We start from the raw sequence: 19,967 nt of genomic DNA on the forward strand, positions 1-19,967 counted from the left end.
CCGTCTCCCAAATTTAGTACTATGTAGTTCTTTTCGTAACAAAACTACCTCAATCCTACACACCAACACTAATTTTAATTCAAAATCTTAGGATTCCAGCTTTTTACGTCCACCCAAATCCAAATTCAGTACTTTTCGTACCCATAAGTCCGGATTTCCAAAACTACGTCCATGTTTCAATCCAACCTCCAACAGTAATCTTAATTCCAATGTTCACGAATCCACGTCTATCCGTTCACCAAAATCAAATTTGTACCAAATTAAGTACCTTTAGTATACATTTCATTCCAAATTTCTAGTTATACCCTCAGCAGGGTACATATATACACTTTGATACGACCAAAAATGTGCCTCATCGAAATAATGGTTTTAGACCCCAAGTATGTTTGGACGAAATTCGTTTCAGACAATTTGGAGTCGATTTAGCCATGTCCGTCTGTCTAGCTGGTTGGTGCACACGATAACTGTCGAACGGATCAACCGATTCGAGCCAAATTTTGCACTTCGTAATATTTTGCACAAACTTAGTTTAAGTTCGAAGATGGGCCACATCGGTCCACTCCTTCTGGTACCTACCCCACAAAAGTTCAATAATTTTTCTGTAAAATGGTGTGAACTATAACTGTCGAAGGGAGCAATCGATTTGGACCAAGCTTTGCCCATCATATCCTTCCACATAGAGATCATGTTCGAGTATGGACTACGTCGGTTCACTAATTAGGGTACCATTGTGAAACATTTGTTATTTTAAAAAAAGTTAAATTTCTAATATTTGTTTTGTACTTTAATTTTGGAATTTATCTTAAACATCTTAAAAACTTCGTCATTTTCGATTTTGAAAATGCTTTAGCTGTTATTGTACCAGCCGGACAATAAGCTAACTAAATTGATGATCAAAAGACTACAGTTTGGGAATCATATGAATGGTCATCCGAGCCATCTACCAAATAAAGTGATATTTTGCTTAAAGTAGCACCTAGCCAAAGTAGCATCTGTTGGCTAATACAATTCTTCTTTTTATTTCACAACTGATGTCGTTTGTTGTGTTTACGGTGGTGCCGAGGTAGACGAAGTCTTTTACTACCTCAAAACTATAGGAACCAACTTCAACAGTTGGTCCGAGCTCAATGGACGCATTGCGTCGACACCATCAACTTGGTCTTCCCGCCGCTTACCGCCAGACCCACTTTAGCAGATTCTCCTTCGACCTTTATAAAGGTATCAGTTACTTCTTTTACTGATCGTCCCATGCTGTCTATATCATCAGCATAAACAAGTAACATGTGGCTATTGGTGTAGATTGTGCCCCTTCTTTTGACGTTTGCCTCCCGTATAACCTTTTCCAGCAGGATATTGAAGAGATCACACGAAAGGCTGTCTCCTTGCCTGAAACCTATTTTGGTACAAAACTCTTCGGAGAGGTTCTTTCCTATTTTAACTGAGGATCTCGTGTCAGTTAAAGTCATTTTACAAAGCCGAATGAGCTTTGCGGGGATACCAAATTCAGACATGGCTTGGAATACTTTTGAACGTAGTGGGCTGTCGAAGGCTGTTTTATAATCGACAAAAAGGTGGTAGTTGACGATCTGCATCTCTTGGGTTTTCTCCAGGATTTGCCGCAGGGCAAATATCTGGTCAATGGTGGACTTGTTATGCCCAACTATCTCGTTGGTATGGCCCAATTATCTCGTTGACCATAGGCTTTGGTCGTTCGCACAATATCCTGACATGATCTTGTAGGCTATGGTTAGAGCATACAGTCTTATCTGCTTTCTTGTGGATACTCAGGTTCCAGGATACTCAGGTTCCATCGTCGGGTACTCCTTCTTCCTGCCAGATGGTGCTAAGTAGCTGATGCGTGTCGCCTCCGGCTTTGAACAGCTCGGTTGGTAAGCCATCGGCTCCTGCTGCCATATTATTCCTTAGCCGGTTCATTGCTGTCTTTACCTCATCTTGGCTGGGCGGTATACATTCAATACTATCTTTTGGGATTGGATACGTGGTATCTTCGTCGTCTTCGCTGCTATTGGATACCAACAGGTTAGAATTTTTGAACTTCATTCTTGCTCCTGTACATCTCGATTTTTTCACACTCCCGCTTTTCCATCTCTCTCTTTTTCCTGTGGAAAATACGTTTCTTCTTTCTTCCGATACCTCTCTCGTGTGCTACGCGTTGCTATGGATTGTAAAGTAGTCCTATATGCCGCAGTTTTCTCTTCGGTAGCAGCACGACACTCCTGATCATACCATCGATCCTTTGGTGGAGGTCTCTGGTATCCAAGTATGAATTTTGCGGTTGTTTGCATAGAGTGGGCAATGATTTGCCATTGCGCTGATATGTTATCGGGATGAGGAGTGCTTTGATTAAGCAATTGGGCTAGTTGAGTGGAATAGGCTGTGGCTATCTGTTGTGGTTGCAGCTTACCGATGTCTAATTTTCGTGTTGTGTCTGTTCGTACTTTGTTTGCTACGTTTAACCGGGTGCGTACCTTTGCTGCAACAGGGTAGTGGTCCGAGTCTATGTTTGCTGCTCGGAACGAACACACATCCAACACGCTGGGTGAATGTTTTACATATACCACAATGTGATCAATTTGATTTCTTGTTTTCTGATCTGGAGACAGCCAGGTGCCCTTATGAATATCGAGATGATTAAATCTGGTACTGCTAACTACCATGTTTTTTGCAGCTGCAAAGTCTATCAGCCTCATGCCATTGTCAGATGTTTCACCGTGGAGACTGAATTTCCCGATATTCTCCTTTCCAATTTTGGCATTAAAATCGCCTAGAATGATTTTAATGTCATGGGCAGGGCAACGGTCATATGTTTCTTCTAAGCGCTCGTAAAATATATCTTTGGTCTGTTCGTCCTTTTCTTCAGTGGGAGCATGACCGCAAATAAAGCTGATGTTGAAGAATTTAGCTTTTATTCGAATTGCAGCAAGTCTTTCATTCACTGGGGTGAAGCTGGATACCAAATGTTTTAGTCTCCGACTAACTACGAATCCGCAACCAAACTCATGCTTTACGTCATGGCAGCTATAATACAGTGCGTCACCTTTAGGTGTTGTTGTGACGCCTTTCCCAGTCCATCGTATTTCCTGTATGGCAGTAATATCGGCTTTGTACTTTTCAAGTACGTCTGCCAATGCGAAGACTGCACCTTTTCTATAAAGAGTGCGAACATTCCAGGTGCAGATTCGCAGATCATGGTCCTTAAAACGTTTGCGGGGTTCGTCAACTTTAGAGGGGTTTGTTTTTCTTTTCTTTCGTTTTTTCATAGTAGGCTTTTTTTTTCTAGGGGAGGGTTACTAGCCCGATGCCCAAACCCAAGTTTTTAACCTTCTTATGGGTGAACGCGCGGCACATATTAGCTCACTACCTTTAACGGGTGTTAAAGGCAGTTCCGCAGGTGACACCACGGGGAGGTCAGTGTCCACTTGAGACGAAAGAGGGACCAAGATAAATCCTGGGCTTTGCCATGTTAAAACCGGTCAGGACCGTTCCTTGGTATCTTCCACCCCCCAGTGGAAGTGACCAAAAAACGTTATCCAAAAAATTATGGCCATCGGTCCATGATTTGGTATAGCAACCATATAACGGTGCCACCCGATTTTCGGTACTTTAAGGATTCTAGCTAAAATGTTCAGCCAAACTAGCTGTAATTTGACTTTCAAGGTTCTCAGTGGGCTCGAAATTTCTTCACAAAAATCGTCAACATAGGTCCATGTTTTAATATAGCCCCCATATAACGGTACCTCCCAATTTTCGGTATTATGAAAATTTTAGCTACATTTTTTAACCGAACTAGCAGTAATATAACATTTGAGGTTCTCAATGGTCACGAAATTTCTCCACCAAAAATCGTCAACATCGGTTCATGTTTTGATATTGCCCCAAAAAATGATACCTCCTGATTTTCGATATTTTGAGGGCATTGGCAACATTTTTTGACGGAACTGCCCGAAATTTGATAGTTGACGTTCTCTTCAGTCACGTCCACACTTTTATGCAGTCCCCATATAAAGATAAAGGTCGAAAATTGTTTGCACCTTAAATTATGGGCAGGAAAGGAAACTACATAATTATTCCATTTTAGTTAAGAATATTTTGTGGTGGAGGGCCGAATTTTTTACTCGTTACTTGTCATACACTGCATTCCGTGTGCTCCAGAAGAGGTCCTTCGCAAAGTCGGTTGGGGCATAGCATTCGCAAAATTATTAAACCAACCCCCGTTCTGATGCAATTTGGCACCCAACAAATTTGGTCTGCATTAATGTTATTTTCTTCAACTATTGTCACATGTAAGTTAACGTCGTAAGACCTATGAGTTTTGCATACTAATTAGCCAATCACACAGAGTTCGTTCGTTTGGACAAATAATATTCGCTCTAAGGGAACACATATAACAGGTGTAGTTGTGTGCGTGTGTGTGCCTTTTTATACCAACAACCTCAACATTGTAAAAAGGCCAAAACAAAAGATATCCAAAACAGAAAAACAATTATAATTTTTTTGGACATTTAAGGGAGATTAAGCGCGTGCTCGACCGGCGTTAATAATGTCGGCCAACTTTATAACAGTTCATAGAGGAAAAAGTTTTTATGTGTGAATTGGCTGAAATTTTACAAAATGCATTCGGCGGGGATGGTATTGGGACACCATGTATCGTCGTAACAAAAATAATATTGGCGAATGTTGAAATAATATGACGACAATTTGTTGGCATGTGAATTCAATTTGTTTCTTTGTTTTGACTGGCGGCTGGCTATTTGACTGTATAGAAAGCCCAGCCAGCCATGCCAAGCAATTGGAGTGTCCAACACATTACCAAAAAATCAATCAAAATATCAGAAAAAAGACATTTTTAATATTTGGTAAATAAAAAAATATTTACAAGCAATTGCTGGTCGGCTTGCGACGTCGTTATTGTCCAAGTGTTTCGCCACTGCCCAAAAAAGTACATTGAAATTTGAAAATGTCATCATTCCAATGGTAAGGTTTGCGGCCGTTGTTGGCGGTGTTTTGACTTTTGGTGCGTCTTCGATGGCCATGCGTTTTGGACTCTCTGCATTTGGTGGCGACTTGTAATTTCTTTTATATATATGTTGGGGGAGCGGCAGTATAAAACAATGGGGCCCACATGAAATTTAAATCATTGTTTTCCTACCAATTCCATTGTGAACACCAGTGGCACTAGAATAGTTTTAACGGAATTTATTTAATAGCAATAACTTAGAGATTTAAATAAACAATGGCTTTCCGCTTTACATCCTTTTTGGCCGTTGGCTGTTTGCTGTTGGCCGCCACCAATGCTGCCGCCATTGATAATTCTGTGGCCGAGCCACGCATTCACAACTCAGAAGAATTAATCACAACCATTGTGGATAATTGCTTCCATGCCAATGGCATGCACTGTTTGAAGGAGAAAGTGTTGACCTATTTGGATACTGTTGTCGGTGTTGAAGAGGATGTAAGCGGTCGTGCTCTCAATGATGATGTTATCGAAAAGGTTATCACTGATCGTGTTGCCCGCATCTTGAACACCAATGAAATCCGTGTACAATTGCCCGAAACTGTCTTTGCCAATTCCGTGTTGTCCTACCGTGCTGATCGTGGTTTCGATTTGGAAATTCCCCAAAGTGAAGGTGAGTTAGTTGGAGGGAGATCTTGAATATTCTAATGTTATTAACCTCTACATGTTATTTCACAATTTCAGCCCGCAGCGACAAGAAGAAGGATAAAGCTTTCTTGCCCTTGTTGTTGTTGATGAAATTCAAATTGAAGGTCATCATGCCCATCTTGATGTCATTGATTGGACTTAAAGCTTTCAAGGCTTTGATTTTGTCTAAAATCGCCATCAAATTGGTTTTGGGTTTCATCATCTACAACATTGTCCAAAAATTGGGTGGTATGAAAATGACCATGTCCCCCATGATGCCACCACCAATGCCCGCTGCCGAATATGGTGTACCCACCACCACTGCCTCTTCATATGATCCCAGCAGCTGGGAACCATCCAACGGTGGCCCATATGCCCGTTCTGATGCCCAATACATGGCCTACAGTAGCTATCATCCCAGCAGCAGCAGCAGCTCCAGCGCTAGCTCTGGCTCATCATCCTCCTCTAGCAACAGCTACAGCAGCTCTTCTTAAATCATTGTAAGAAAACAATGAAGGAGAGAACGAAAGAGATTTTAAACGTCTTTCCAACTCTCTCCTTAAGGAGTCGAAGAAGAAGAGAAGACAAAATGTTCTTCTGAAATATCGCATAGAGAAAACCTCAATTTCCTCACCCAAAAAAAAACAAAAAACACTGGACAAATCATAGGTAATACGCGCTCAAATCCCGGATATTTGGTACCTACACACACGAAATAATCCACAAAAATTATATTTTATTGTGGTAACTGTAAATTAATTTATTTATTCTCATCTCCGCAAAACTCTTTAAGAAGAGACCATCAAGTCATCAGCATACCAACAACATTTTCTAGTCTTCTCAGTTTTTTATGCAACTATTGCTATTTTCTTTCCTTTTCCCCTTCCGCTCTGTTCTGTTCTTTCTATTCTTTCTGTAACATTCTAAGAATGTCTTTCCTGTGTTTCACACTATCCCGATATCTATCATTTGCATCCAAACAAAACGACCAAATAACATAAAACAAAGTTTAAGTTAATATTTATTTAATTTATTTTAAAAATGCAATTAAAAAAAAAATAAACAAAAAAATAATATAAAATATTTTAAAGTAAAAATTTGTTTTATTATCTGAATACACGTCATTATCGCAGCACTGATTCTACCTAAGATTCAAAATTAAAAAAAAATGGTGGTTGTTCCGGCAATGTGGAATCGTGATTTAACTGTCTGCTCTGGTGCAGTACAAAACGAATCTTAGAATCGTTCTTTACATTTTAACAACATTTGTTATGACATCATTTGTTCCAACAAACACCAACAAATATTTACAAAGTTTTGTAATAAAGTAAACAAGTAATTCGCAAAAAAGAAATTCATTATGGCCAAAATATGAACTGATGAATGGGAAGTTAATATAAACACCGTTTAACAGAAGAAGGAAATACATTTGCTCTGGGATTTAATGAGGAGCAGAAAGCGTAAATTCAATTGCGCTTAGATTTAATGGAGTAATAAAATTCGTAATATTATTATTTTACATCAGTGATTGACAAAATATCGCAGCGACGTCTTTGATTTCGGAGTTAGCAGCAGAAAGACAATCATCACCATTACGCAGCTAACATTTTTTTCGGTCAGTATCTCTGAACAGAATTCTGATTCTAATGCCGAATTCAATACGAAAGTTGTATGGAAAATCTAGATTTTCTGAAAGAAATCGGTCCAAATTCAGTAATTCAGGAAAATTCGGGGAAAATTCAGATTTTCTGAAAGAAATCGGTCCGAATGCGGAAAAAATCTGGAAAACTTTCAAAAAAGATTAGATTTTCTGAAAAACAGGTAAAAAAGTATCAGCCGGCTTTGCCGACAGAGATATACCCTAAGCCTATGTGAATTTAAACGTTCATATACGGACAGATCGAATGGACCGACTAGGCCCACTATAGAAGTGGATCTTATTTCGGGAGTCAAATCTTTTCGATAGATATCGCACCCTCTAGTCATTTCAGTGGGTCATCGTATAACTTTTGGACCAGTATGTGAGTAAGCATGTACATGTCCACGGAAAATATAATATCGCTTTAAACAGGACCACAACGAACAGCATAGGTATACATTTCCAAAGGATCTTAGAACAGACCCTAAACTGCACTTAGACACAAATGTTGAACTTTTGTAGGAGGTACCTCTCCTCCTAAGTTCTAAGGAGAGGACCGATATGGGCCATTCTAGATGTTAAATTAAACCTGGACAAAATATTAGGAGATCCGAAGTTTGGACCAAATTGGTTGCTCCGTTCAGGAGATATTGTACATACCATTTTAGTGACATTTTTTAATATTGAGGGGAAGTACCAGATGTTGTGGACCGGTAATGCCCATCTTCGAACTGAAACTAAGTTTGGATAAAATATGACGATGGCCAAATTTTAGACCAAATCGGTTGATCAGTTCGAGAGTTATGGTACTCTCCAGCCACAACATATAGTGTCATAGGGGTTTTTTACAAATTACGGGCTCTTTTCTCAAGAAGTATGGACCTCCCCTGAAAAAAATTTTACCGTCGTAATTGAAGCAGCGAATGGAAGTTGCTCCAACAAAAATCAAAGTAAGTCTAGAGCAGGTCCTAAACTGAGGTCACTCCCATCAAGAGTTATCGTGCGCACAATTTTTCCGAACATTTTTGACCTTTTGTGGGGAAGGTACCTGAAGAAGTGGACCGATATACCTTATTCTCGAACTTAAACTAAGTTTTGACAAAATATTACGAAGGCCAAATTTTGGACCGCATCGGCAGATCCGTTCGAGAGTTATCTTGCGCTGCAACCCTACACACGGTGTCATAGAGGTTCTTTTTTGCAACTTTCAGGCTATATTCTCAGGAAGTATGGACTTGCCCCTGATGAAACTTGTATCGTCGTGTAAGGGACAGAGAATACAAGTTGTTACAACAAAAACCAAAGCGATTCGAGAGCAGTAGTGGAATTCTGTAACTCAGTTTTCGAGTTACCGACAAATATCGGTAAAATTAAAATGCTTATAATTTCGGTAATTAACGAAAAGTTTCGGTAAGTTAACAACCAAAATAGAGCTGTTGCTAAATGCTACCGATAGCAACTTTTATTGATACTTTTCATTCATAATTTTGCGTTTTAATGTTACCGATTTTTGTCGGTAACTCAAAAAATGAGTTACAGAATTCCACTACAGGTCCTAAACTAAACTTTTCCGAAATTTTGTGTGGGAGGTACCCTAAGAAGTGGCCGATTGAGTCCGTATTTGAACCTCATCTATTACAGGTAGAAATATTAAGATGTGTAAAGTATGGACCAATTCCGTCACTCCCTTCAAGAGTTATCGTGCGCACAAATTTTCCGAACATTTTCTTACCAGAAGGAGTTTATATCGGTCAACTCCCATCTTCGAACATTAACTAAGTTTGGGCAAAATATTACGAAGGCCAACATTTTGACCGAATCGATTGATCCGGTCGAGAGTTATCGTGCGCTCCAGCCAGCCAGACAGACAGACGGACGGACATGGCTAAAACTACTCCAAATAGTCTGAAACACATTTCGTCCAAACATACTTGGGGTCTAAACCCATTATTTCGATGAGGCACATTTTGTCCGTATGAAAGTTTATATACCCTTGTTAGCATAAATGTTGAGGGTATACAAGACACAGAACAAATACCCCTCAGTCAACGATGTGCACGAGAACAACACTAGCTTGTATTATTATGTGTTCCCAGCAAAAAAATCTTTACTAACTAATGGGGTTTTGGTAGTCGTAACTACTTACAAAACCCCCTACAAACCTATTATTTTAACAAGGGCATGTCACACTGAATTACTAGTTATTCTATGACACTAGAATAACTAGTTGTAACTATAACTATAACTAGTTGAAAAATAACCTATAAGCTAAAAAAATATTTTCTATTTTTAGAACAGTTGAGGTGGAATATGTTTTCAATTTCAAACACACTTCATATTTTTATTTTCGGTCCTTGCTGGATTTGGACACACGAACTTCGTCTTTGTAGCCGAACACACTACACACTAGGCCACGCGCGCGTTCATTAAGCGTGGTTTGAACGCTTACATGTGTACCACCAACTGATCTTTGTGATGTTAACATCACAAAAGTACCCATCCGACTGTGAGCGTTGAGGTTGATTTGTAGTCGGAAATACACTCTCTGTTCCACCATACTCATAACTTAGTAAGATATAATAAAGTAGTTATGTTTGCATACATTACTTTGTAATGGGTTACATAATGACCTACAGATCCGCATTTTTGCTGGGTTGGATTTATATTTTTTAAGTTTGATTTTCCGTTTTTAATGCATTGAAATAATCATTTGCGACCCAATAAAGTATATATATGTATATTCTTGATCAGGGTAAAATTCTGAGTCGATCAATGCATGTTCGTCTGCCCGTCCGTCTGTGGTAATCACTCTAGCATCCACACAAATGGAGATAGGACGCTGAAATTTTGGGAAGATGCGTCTTTTTTGCAGGCATGTCAAGTTCGACGATGGGTCATATTGGCCCACGTTTTGGTATAGCCCCCAAATAGCGGTACCGCCCAATCCCATGTGTTTTGACGTTTTTGGTCACATTTTCAAACCGAATGACATTAATTTGACATTAAGAGTTCCTAATGATCGACCAACTTATATTCCAAAAATTATAGACATAGGTCCATATTTTTGTATAGACCCCATATAACTGTACATCCCGAATTTGTGGATTATTTTGCTAAAATTGTTTAACAGAACTAGCTGTTATTTGACATTTCATGTTCTGTGTGGTCACGAAAATTCTTCACTAAAAATCGTCAAAATATGTCCATGTTTTGGTACAGCTCAGGGAAGCCAAGGGGGCCCCACCCCAAATCCAATTTGGCCACCAAATTCCGAAAACTCCCAGAATACAAATTTTGGGGAAAAATATGTTGTCTGTGAAGCCGATTTTCGATTTGCCGATAGGTAAAAGTATCAATCCACACAGGTAGCAAAGCCGACTGATACATTTTTACTTGTTTTCCAAAAGATAAGTGACGGGTTTTCATGAGTTTATTTATAGCTGTTTACAAGTTATGACTTTTGGAACACATGATTAATCGGTGTGGGCAGAGTACTTGTTGATTAGAGATATTTGCTTATTTTTTCAAAATATTGAATTCTAGTTCCAAAAAATAGGAAAAACGGTATCCAGAAAAGTTTTTAATGTCATCGAGTTCAGAAATTTCTTCTCGTACAGATAATAAATAAATAACGCTTCTTCTGTAACATTATATCATCGATAAGGAATACAGTCGGAACAAAAATCTTGGAGTTTCTCGACTTATAGTATTATGTTAGCACTTAGCTACAAGTTTAACGATTGGTTTCAGATATTGTTTTCTTAAATATTTATTCGACCCAGTTTTGGCAAAGCTGTGGCACTTTACCACCTTACACTTTGTGAAAAGATTACAAGTAAATAAAATTTGGGGGAAAAACATAGTTCGTTTGAAATATAAAAAATTTGAGCTTTAAAAACTTTTGATAGAAATTGTTTTAATTCGGAAAATAATATCGAAAAGATAAGAAGCTAAATTTAAAAGTTATTTTTTTTTTTTTTTTAAATTAAACATTTTTTGTGAACGCCATCGAAGATTAACATCAATTATCCAATTGAAGATAACAAAATTTAGCAATTGACCGAATAAGAAATCTCACATCAATTGTTCTTCCTCATCAAAAATGTGCTGAAATAAAAGTGTCCTGCGCGTATTCCTATAAGCATATGGGAAAGAATTTTAATTTAAAGAAGATTGATGTGCATATTTGGCTGTACGTCTCTGAGGAAGATTTTTGCTATCAAACTTCACGCCATTCAATGGACCAATATTCTTCAATATTCTGAAATTTGTAAATCCCTGAAGTCATCAATTTATGCAATATTCGATTTTTGAATTTAAAAGATTTTTGGAAAATAATTACGTCAACGTTACTGAATTAAAACTTCCGGAAATATAAAACTTCACCATCACATTCCTCCTACATGCAAATTTCAAGTAACGATTGTGCCACGCCATATCATTGTGAATATTTGGACACTTCATACCATAGATTTAATAATTTAGTACATCATTTCCACATACTATCACTATTAATATTATTAGTTTCAACATTTAATCCTACATCTACGATGCAGCGATCGCTTCATGGCAGAAAAATAAAGAAATATGTAAGTTAATCTCATATCTTTTATTACATTTAAATCTAACAATTTTAACATTATACACTAAAACATCTTAATTTCCATTTAACGTTATTCTTAATTACAATTCTAATAAAGACCACCATCTGTTGCATTGACATTTTCCTAGTTATATCCACTTGTTTCATATTGTTTCATATATACACTGAAGAATATAAATGTTATTGTTAATCATGAAATTTAACTAAATATCGCATTATTAATGTTGAAACATAAGGTAATCTGGGTAAACATGATCATATAATATCTCGACGTCCTTTCGTTCCTATTTTCTTTAACGGAGTTTAGGACAGCGGTTTCGTTACAAAGCCCAAACATATGTTTCGTATTCACAAAGAGTATTGGATTTGGAGCACATGAGTCGTAGTCTGTATTGCCCGACACCAGGTAAAAACGCTTTATTTTTTAAATTTACTTTTTAGTTGGATTGTTCCGGCAATCCAATCACTTCGAATAAAAAAAATAAAATTTTGGCGTTTTATGACGTAAAAAATGTTTTCTTAGGTTATCGACACAATAGCAGCAGACAATTTTCGATTGGAATTATTCGATACAAGTCCAATATGTACTCGCGAATGCGAGTTATTCTTCTTTTTAATAGGTATTTAATTCATAGAAGTCGTTCAGATAATAATGTAAAAGAGATAATAAAATACCTTGATATATTACAATATACCAAATTCCAATAAATTTTTTATAAGATGATGGTAAAAGATTTGTCCAACTAAATACTTTTTGAAAAATGGAACTGAAAAAGGACGATATCTCGATATGCATTATGGATCTATTTTAACCACTTTCAGCATGCAGGTTCTCCAAACAAAATAAATCCCATAATTTTTATTACAGCCCATATTCTTAGAAATTATGGTAAGATCTACGAATGCTGAAAATTTTGCGATAGCGAAATTCAAAATATCCAACAACTAATACATAGTATATAATACTCTGTACCAAATTTCAAATTTGTATTTTAAATATTTTAAACTCTCTCTCTCTCTGTATTGATTTAATATAATTTGTCTCAATAATTAATAAAAAAAATCAACTAATAACCTTTTAAATAGTATTGCGTAACCCTATTCTTCCAAAAAAATAAATCCTGCGTACGCCCCTGGTATAGCTTCCATATAACGGTACCTCCCGATTTTCGGTATTTTGAGGGTCTCAGCTACATTGTTTGACGGAACTACCCGTAATTTGACTTTTGAGGTTCCCAGCAGTTATAAAACTTGTCCACCAAAACGTGTAGGTCCACACATTGATATATCGGACACTTTTTCAAAAAGATTTTTGATTCCCTTTATTTTGTGCTGTGGTGATGCTTCTCATCAGAAAAACATTTAAGTATATTTTCAGATTTTTTTTACTTATTTTCATCGTAAACGTGTAATAAAAATTACCTACGAGAGTTCTGAATGCGTTATATTTACATTTTGATTCAAATTTGTTCTATTTTAGATGATTTTCAAAATGCATTTATGTGTTTCCTGAAAAAATTTTTGGAACGACCCTATTATTCAATATTTTCTTTGACAATTAATTTTCAATAACAACAATGTTATTTTTGTAGAATTTTTAGTTGTTGTAATTCATGCACATACCTTCTATAAATTTGCCTTGGATAAATTGTATTGACAAATTGAAAAAAAAAGTAAAAAAGTATCAGTCGACTTTGCCGACAGAGATATACCCTCAGCCTGTGTTGATTGAAATACTTTTTTCTAAAAAAAAATTATGTATTTAGGAGGGTTTTCACAATTTTGGGCGTATGCACCGACAAAATTATGGATGAGATTAAAGCTCAAATATTTGCGGGGATATCGATAGATATATTGCTGTAAACAGGGCCACTAGGAAAACCTTCGGTAAAAATTTCCAAAGGATCCTCGAACCACACAAAAATGTTGAACATTTGTGTGGGTGGTACCACAAGGATTGGATAGATATAGCCCAAATTTGAACATAAAATAAGTTTCGACAATATTTAGAGATCCAAAGTTTGGACCAAACCGCATGCTACGTCTATGAGAAATCGCGTGTACCATTGTAGCGAATATTTTCGAAATTGTGGGGGGGAGGTACCGGAAGGAGTGGACCTATAAGCACCAACTTCGAATTTCATCTAATATTCGAAGAAATATTACAATAATCAAAGTGTGGACGAACGCAGTATTCGGTTCGAGACCTCCAGCCACTACATATGGTTCCATAGGGGTTTTTTTAACTTTCGGGCAGTTTTCTCAAGAAGTATGGACTTGCTACCGTAATTGAGGTAGCGAATGCAAGTTACTTCAACAAAAATCAAAGTGATTCGAGTGCAGGTCTTAAAGTGAATTTATCCAAAATTTTGTGTGAGAGGTACCCGAAAGAGTGGACAAATATAGTCGATATTTGAACCTGATCTATATCTGGTAGATATTTTAGGGCGTGTAAAGTATGGACCAAATCGGTCACTCCCATCAATTTTTCCGAACATTTTTGAACTTTTGTGGGGGAGGTACCTGAAGGAGTGGACCGATATGGCTTATCTTCGAACTTAAACTGAGTTTGCACTAAATATTACGAAGACCAAATTTTCCGAACATTTCCGAACTTTTGGGGGGAGGTATCGGAAGGAGTGCACCGATATGGCTTATCTTCGAACTTAAACTAAGTTTGCACTAAATATTACGAAGACCAAATTTTCCGAACATTTCCGAACTTTTGGTGGGAGGTACCGGAAGGAACTTTGGACAAAATATTACGAAAGCCAAATTTTAGACCTCCAGCCAGACAGCCAGACGGACGGACATGGCTAAATCAACTCCAAACTATCTGAAACGGATTTCGTCCAAACATACTTGGGGTCTAAAACCATTATTTCGATAAGGCACATTTTGGCCGTATGAAAGTGTTAGCATAAATGCTGAGGATATAAAAATTTAGATCCGCATAAGAAAACCAAACTGACATAACATTCGTTGAAAATTTGATGTTGCCACGTCCTTTAGCGTGCATACCATTGCAACCCTGTGGCACCCAATAAACGTTACTTATGTAAGTGATTAATAGGCAAAATTTCATTCATCCGTGGTACAGGAAATCTTTTTTGGGAAAAAATGACGAAAAGTCATAACCTTAATGTATATATTGTGTAACGCTCATCAGAGCCATGAAATCGGACGAAAATATATATTGGAACTGTATCCAAATTTCAACGGGTTTCAGCAGAATGGACAAACTTCTTTCCAGACAAAATTTCTTTACATGCTCCATTTTTTTTTTAAATTGTACCGACATAGCTTGATTTGTGCACCAAATACTGAACTCGGACGAACCGATTTCAATATCATTAGGCAAACTTATTTCTAGACAAAATTCCGTCACACGTTTCAAATGTCATCGAAATCGGACATACGTATTAAGCGTGATTGGTGCACCAAATACCTTAAAACGGACGGAAATAGTTTGGGAGCTATATCTAAATCTGACGGCTGGATCCTCCCGGGCCACACCTGGCTACGTCTGTGGTATGGAGAATAAAAATATAGCGTTATAACCAAGACTGCTCAAAAACAGTTGTGGAGAGGTGTATGAAGGAGTGGCATTAAATATATTAGGATATTTCGGACGAAGTATTGTCTTCCCCTAGCAAAAAATAAAATGGTGTTTCACCCAGGGTTTCGGAGTCGAGTTTTTTTCACGACTCCATCTCCGGGTCGACTCCGAGAATGAATTCCTATACCACTAAAATGAATAAAATGTGCACAATTGTTTAACTTTTTCCTATATTTTGGCCTTTATAAGCTAATCTGTTAGTTTTTCCTTACATCCTCTTTAGAAAGGGTATTCGTTCGAATATAATACTCAACTACAGAACATAAATATGAAGTAAAATTTTGCGGAGCGAACTCTAGCTCGAAAACTAATAAACCGATTGTCATATATTTTTGTGACCGATTTCTACATGTCAGTTCGAGAAAAACACGTTTGTAGTTTATATGCCTGCATAAAAAATACAACGCTCATATCTAAGGAAATATTGTTCCGATCGACTTGAAAATTTGACCACATACCCAATGGTATTTATACCCCTTAAACTAAAATTCAGCGCACACATTTTGAACGTTGGCGTCCTTTATTACCTTTCCCCATCCTACATCCACCGCAGACCTTCCTTGATTTCCATTTTGTGTCACAGTGTATTCAGTAGGATTTCCCATAGAGACCACAATGTCCTTAATAGAAGACAAGTATGACTTCTCATAAACAACAAATTGAGAAGACCAGTAGAGCTTTGTGAGAAGACCTGTAATTCTTCTGACAAAAGAGGTTAAAGGTCTAATCTTAATTCGATTGTCACAGAACTTTACTTTTGTTTGCAAACATTTAAAGGATCGATTGGACCAACAAAATAGGGATAAATTGACTAGACGTCAGAGGATAGTAGTATCCTAGTATCCTGTGAATTGTCCTCTAACATACCCAGCACAAATTTGGATCCGGTAGTCATTACGTAACCCTTTACAAAGTAATGTAAACAAGCTTCTTTTCCCATTACAAGTAATCTGAAAAGTAGTGGGTTACTTCTTAAAAAATTTACAAGGTAAACCTACTTACTTTACTCCTCACTAAGTAATGACGACGGTGGCACAGTGAGGTCCGACTATAAATCCTAGGGTTGTGTGTTCAACGCTCACCGTCGGCACGCGAGTTTTTTTTAATTAAAAAATAACAGTTCGTGGTGCACATGTGTACTGCACATTTAAGTTCTTAAGCAATCCTTAATATTCGTGTGCGTGGCATAGTGTTTAGTGTCTTTGGCTAGAAATCAGAGGCTTCTTGGGTTGAATTCGGGCAGACAGCGAAATAAAATAAAGTAAAATAAAAGTAAAAAATGTGATGAAATTAAAAACAAATTCTCTACATCAACTGTTCTAAAAATAGATTTTTTTTATCCTTACTTTTCAACTTCTAGTGGCCACAGAATAACTAGTTATTCTAGTGGTCATAAAATAACTACAAACTGAGTGCGACATGCCCTTGTAAAAATAATGGGGAAGAAAGGGGATTTGCGAGTTTGGGAGGACTTTTTTTGCTGGGTAGTATAATACAACCTTTGTATATAAGTTTTCTTATCGCTTTTTTTAAATGAATAATAATTTTGTAAAATGTTTTGGTGTGCCGATTTTATGTTATATTTCGATAACGTAAAATTATCCCCGGAGTCGGAGTCGTGTCATTTTTTTCGACTTGGCCGGATTGGATTTGCAGCCCAGACAATAGAACATTTTCAACGATGGCAAAAATCCCCTAATGTCATGAAGACGACATTTCTTGAGTATTTCGCCATTCGGATTCGGCGATAAAAAAGGAAGCCCTGTATCATTTGAGCTAATATGAATTGGTTTGCACTTATTGATATAAGAAAAGTCGTATATAGCTTGATCTTATTATATAATATGTATTGACATATTAACCAAATACAGCAAAAGAAGTCAGTTATAAATAAAAAAATTCAAACTTTTTAGATGAGTGAATTTGTAAGTCTTGACAACATCTCCACTTCCTAAAAAGAATCTCGGAATAAAATCAATATGATAAATAAATATGTTTTGACTTACCATGAATGCGCTGCTCCAGTTTAACAAAGATCACCTGAAAAAAAAACAATTGGTATTTTTGATGTGTTATTTTATACGATGTACTTTGAAAGTTAATTTTACTGGCTCATTTTAAAGTATTGAATAGAAAATGTTGCAAAAATTTCGCATCGATTGGACAAAACTGATCGGAGATGTGAGTGGTCAGAACTAAAAGCACGCTGTGTTGTTTGTGCGTAGAGGCGCAGATTATTTGTATTATACCTGTATAGCGGCAAACGACCACTTTTTTCGTTAAAATCAAAATGTTGACTTTGACAGTTTACCATTTAAGGACAAGACTTAATGGTAAACTTAATGACCACACAAAAATATGTGCTGATAGGTTTATTAGTTTTCGGACTACAGCGGGTACCGCAAACTGCTTCAGTAGAAAAAGTGTTTCGGAGGCGGGGGTATGTCAGAAAACTATGAAATATTTTTTGTGTGTGACCTTTCAAATGAAAAAAAAAAATCTTCTAAAAAAAGCTTGGTAGATTACTTGTAAAAAAATGGAAATGTTATTTTTTGCTAGAAAGTTTAAAAATTAACAGAGAGGCCAGTGATTTGAACCAAGCCAATATTTTGTTTAATTTTGGCCTATAGATCTCTGTTTCATTGAATAAGGTATGTATTCACATGCATTCGTAAATCAAAAATAGAGGACATAGAGTACGTCCAATGAAAATAGAGGATAAAAAGAGTACGTTAAAGAAATAGAGTACGGGAGCCTTAAATAGAGTACTGTACTCTATAATAGAGTACGGTTGGTCACCGTAAACGATAAACACTGTCTTTATAAATAACAAGTAAAAAAGTATCAGTCGGCTTTGCCGACAGAGATATACTCTCAGCCTATGTGAATTTAAACTGTCTATGAAACTTTCAATCCAATGTATTTAGGGTCGTTTCAGAAATTTGGATTAGTATGTGGATTAGTATTTAAAATCATATCTTTTCGGTAGATATCGCGCCCACTAGTCGTCTCAGTGGGCCATCGTATAACTTTTGGACCAGCATGCCAGGAAGCATGGTCTTAAATATCGGGGGGAAATACCGGAAATTGTGGATCGGTACGAGGGCAGTTCGGAAACTTCTTAGCCTAACACAAAAAGCGCGGTATAAACAGAAAAAAGTTAAGTGTTTTGGAAACTTCCATCTCTGTTATGAACACATGTTACATTTTGTTTCGATCTGGCAACTCCTTCATATAGAAACAGGTGTTCAAAAAAGACGCATCCGCAATTTTTTTACAATGGAAAAATTTGAAATGCGTGCTGTCATTAAATATTTACATAAAAAAGGTTTATCTGGACAAGAAATTCATAATGATATGGTGAATGTGTTAGGTGAAAGTGCTCCTTCATATCGACACCTCCAAATAATAGTATGCTAAGTCTAAAAAGTGAGTTTTGCAGGAGAAGCTCTCAAAGTTTGGGAATTTTTTTGAACTTCAGTACTATGCTAAGTCAATATTTGTTTATAACTTCTGTTCGGATTGACCGATCATTACCAAAATTAGACAGAATTTAAGTTAAAGGGCGTTCGACACTTCCAAATAATAGTTTGCTAATTCTGAAAAGCGAGTTTTGCAGGACAAGCTCTAAAAGTTTGGAAATTTCTTTGACCTTCAGTACTATGCTAAGTAAATATTTGTTTATAACTTCTGTTCCGATTGTCCGTTCATTACCAACATTTGACAGAATTTAAGTTAAAGGACGTTAAATATAAAAATGTAAAGAACTTGAAAACATGTTAAGTCGACTTAGCATACTATTGTTTGGAGGCGTCGATATGCAACAGTAAAAAATTTAGTTACTGAATTTAAACGTGGTCGTACAAGCATTGAAGATGAACCACGTAGTGGCCGTCCAAAAACAGCAACAACAACAGAAATTGTAACCAAAGTGCATGATATGGTATTAAATGATCGACGAATAAAAGTGCATGAAATTGCTAATATCATGGGCATCTCAAATTATCGAGTCCATTTAATTTTGCATGAAGAACTACAGATAAAAAAGCTTTCTGCAAGATGGGTGCCGCATTTGTTAACAGTCGATCAAAAACGCATAAGAATGAACATTTCTCAAGCTTGCTAAGCTGGAGGAAGTGTCCCAAAGAAGGCAAAAACAATTTAATCGGCTGGTAAGGTTATGGTAACGGGTTTTTGGGACTTCAAAGGTATTTTATTGATTGACTATCTGCAAAAGGGTAAAACAATAAATTCAGAGTACTATTGCAACCTTTTGGATCAATTAAATGTACAAATTCGAGAAAAACGTCCTGGCTTACAACACAAAAAAATAATTTCTCATCAAGACAACGCGCCAGCGCACAAGAGTGTTTTAACAATGGCTAAAATCAACGAATTAAAGTACGAGTTGCTTGACCACCCACCTTATTCTCCTGATTTAGCT

The 19,967-nt window shown here is 36.9% G+C and overlaps 1 protein-coding gene across 1 annotated transcript; it reads left to right on the forward strand.

Moving 5' to 3' along the window:
* Positions 1-5,254: 5,254 nt before the first annotated feature.
* LOC141391269 (uncharacterized) lies at positions 5,255-6,266 on the forward strand. Its single transcript, XM_073964183.1, has 2 exons — positions 5,255-5,648; positions 5,720-6,266. Exons 1-2 carry the CDS (start codon positions 5,255-5,257, stop codon positions 6,154-6,156), a joined length of 831 nt encoding a protein of 276 aa, XP_073820284.1. The 3' UTR covers positions 6,157-6,266.
* The last annotated feature ends 13,701 nt before the right edge of the window (positions 6,267-19,967 follow it).

This window comes from Musca autumnalis, unplaced genomic scaffold (genome assembly GCF_047663935.1).
Source record: "Musca autumnalis isolate F117 unplaced genomic scaffold, ASM4766393v1 scaffold_1, whole genome shotgun sequence".
Lineage (NCBI taxonomy): Eukaryota > Metazoa > Arthropoda > Insecta > Diptera > Muscidae > Musca > Musca autumnalis.